The sequence below is a fragment of the Penaeus monodon genome, chromosome 23 (genome assembly GCF_015228065.2).
Source record: "Penaeus monodon isolate SGIC_2016 chromosome 23, NSTDA_Pmon_1, whole genome shotgun sequence".
In the NCBI taxonomy this organism is placed as follows: Eukaryota; Metazoa; Arthropoda; class Malacostraca; order Decapoda; family Penaeidae; genus Penaeus; species Penaeus monodon.
Window position 1 is genome coordinate 18,323,566 of NC_051408.1, and position 310 is coordinate 18,323,875.

Here is a 310-nt window from a genome sequence, read left to right on the forward strand (position 1 = left end):
TAATAATCATGATGGCTATAGCTGATGTACGTGTGACCATTACGTGACTGGTTCGATTGGTACAGTCAAAGTACCATCAAGGAATGCAAGTGGCCATTACTTAGTGTATGACTACTATTCATGTTTTTTCTATTTCTTTAATATCAATCACCATATTTTTTGAGAGATAAAGAGAGATTCTATCGGCAGATCCAAAGTGACTAACAGAGCCACACACACACACAACACCCCCCTAACCCCGCCCTTGTTTTCTCTCCCCGCAGTCGGCCATGTCGGTGCCCGTGTTCTCGCCCAGCGAAAACCACATCCT

The 310-nt window shown here is 44.2% G+C and overlaps 1 protein-coding gene across 1 annotated transcript in view; it reads left to right on the top strand.

Moving 5' to 3' along the window:
* Positions 1–11: 11 nt before the first annotated feature.
* The window catches only part of LOC119588162 (receptor-type tyrosine-protein phosphatase N2-like), a gene marked incomplete in the record, with an annotated part of 22,449 nt that continues 22,150 nt past the window's right edge, over positions 12–310 (top strand). Inside the window, 1 exon segment of the mRNA XM_037936866.1 lies at positions 12–26. Coding sequence (XP_037792794.1) covers positions 12–26 — 15 coding nt within the window.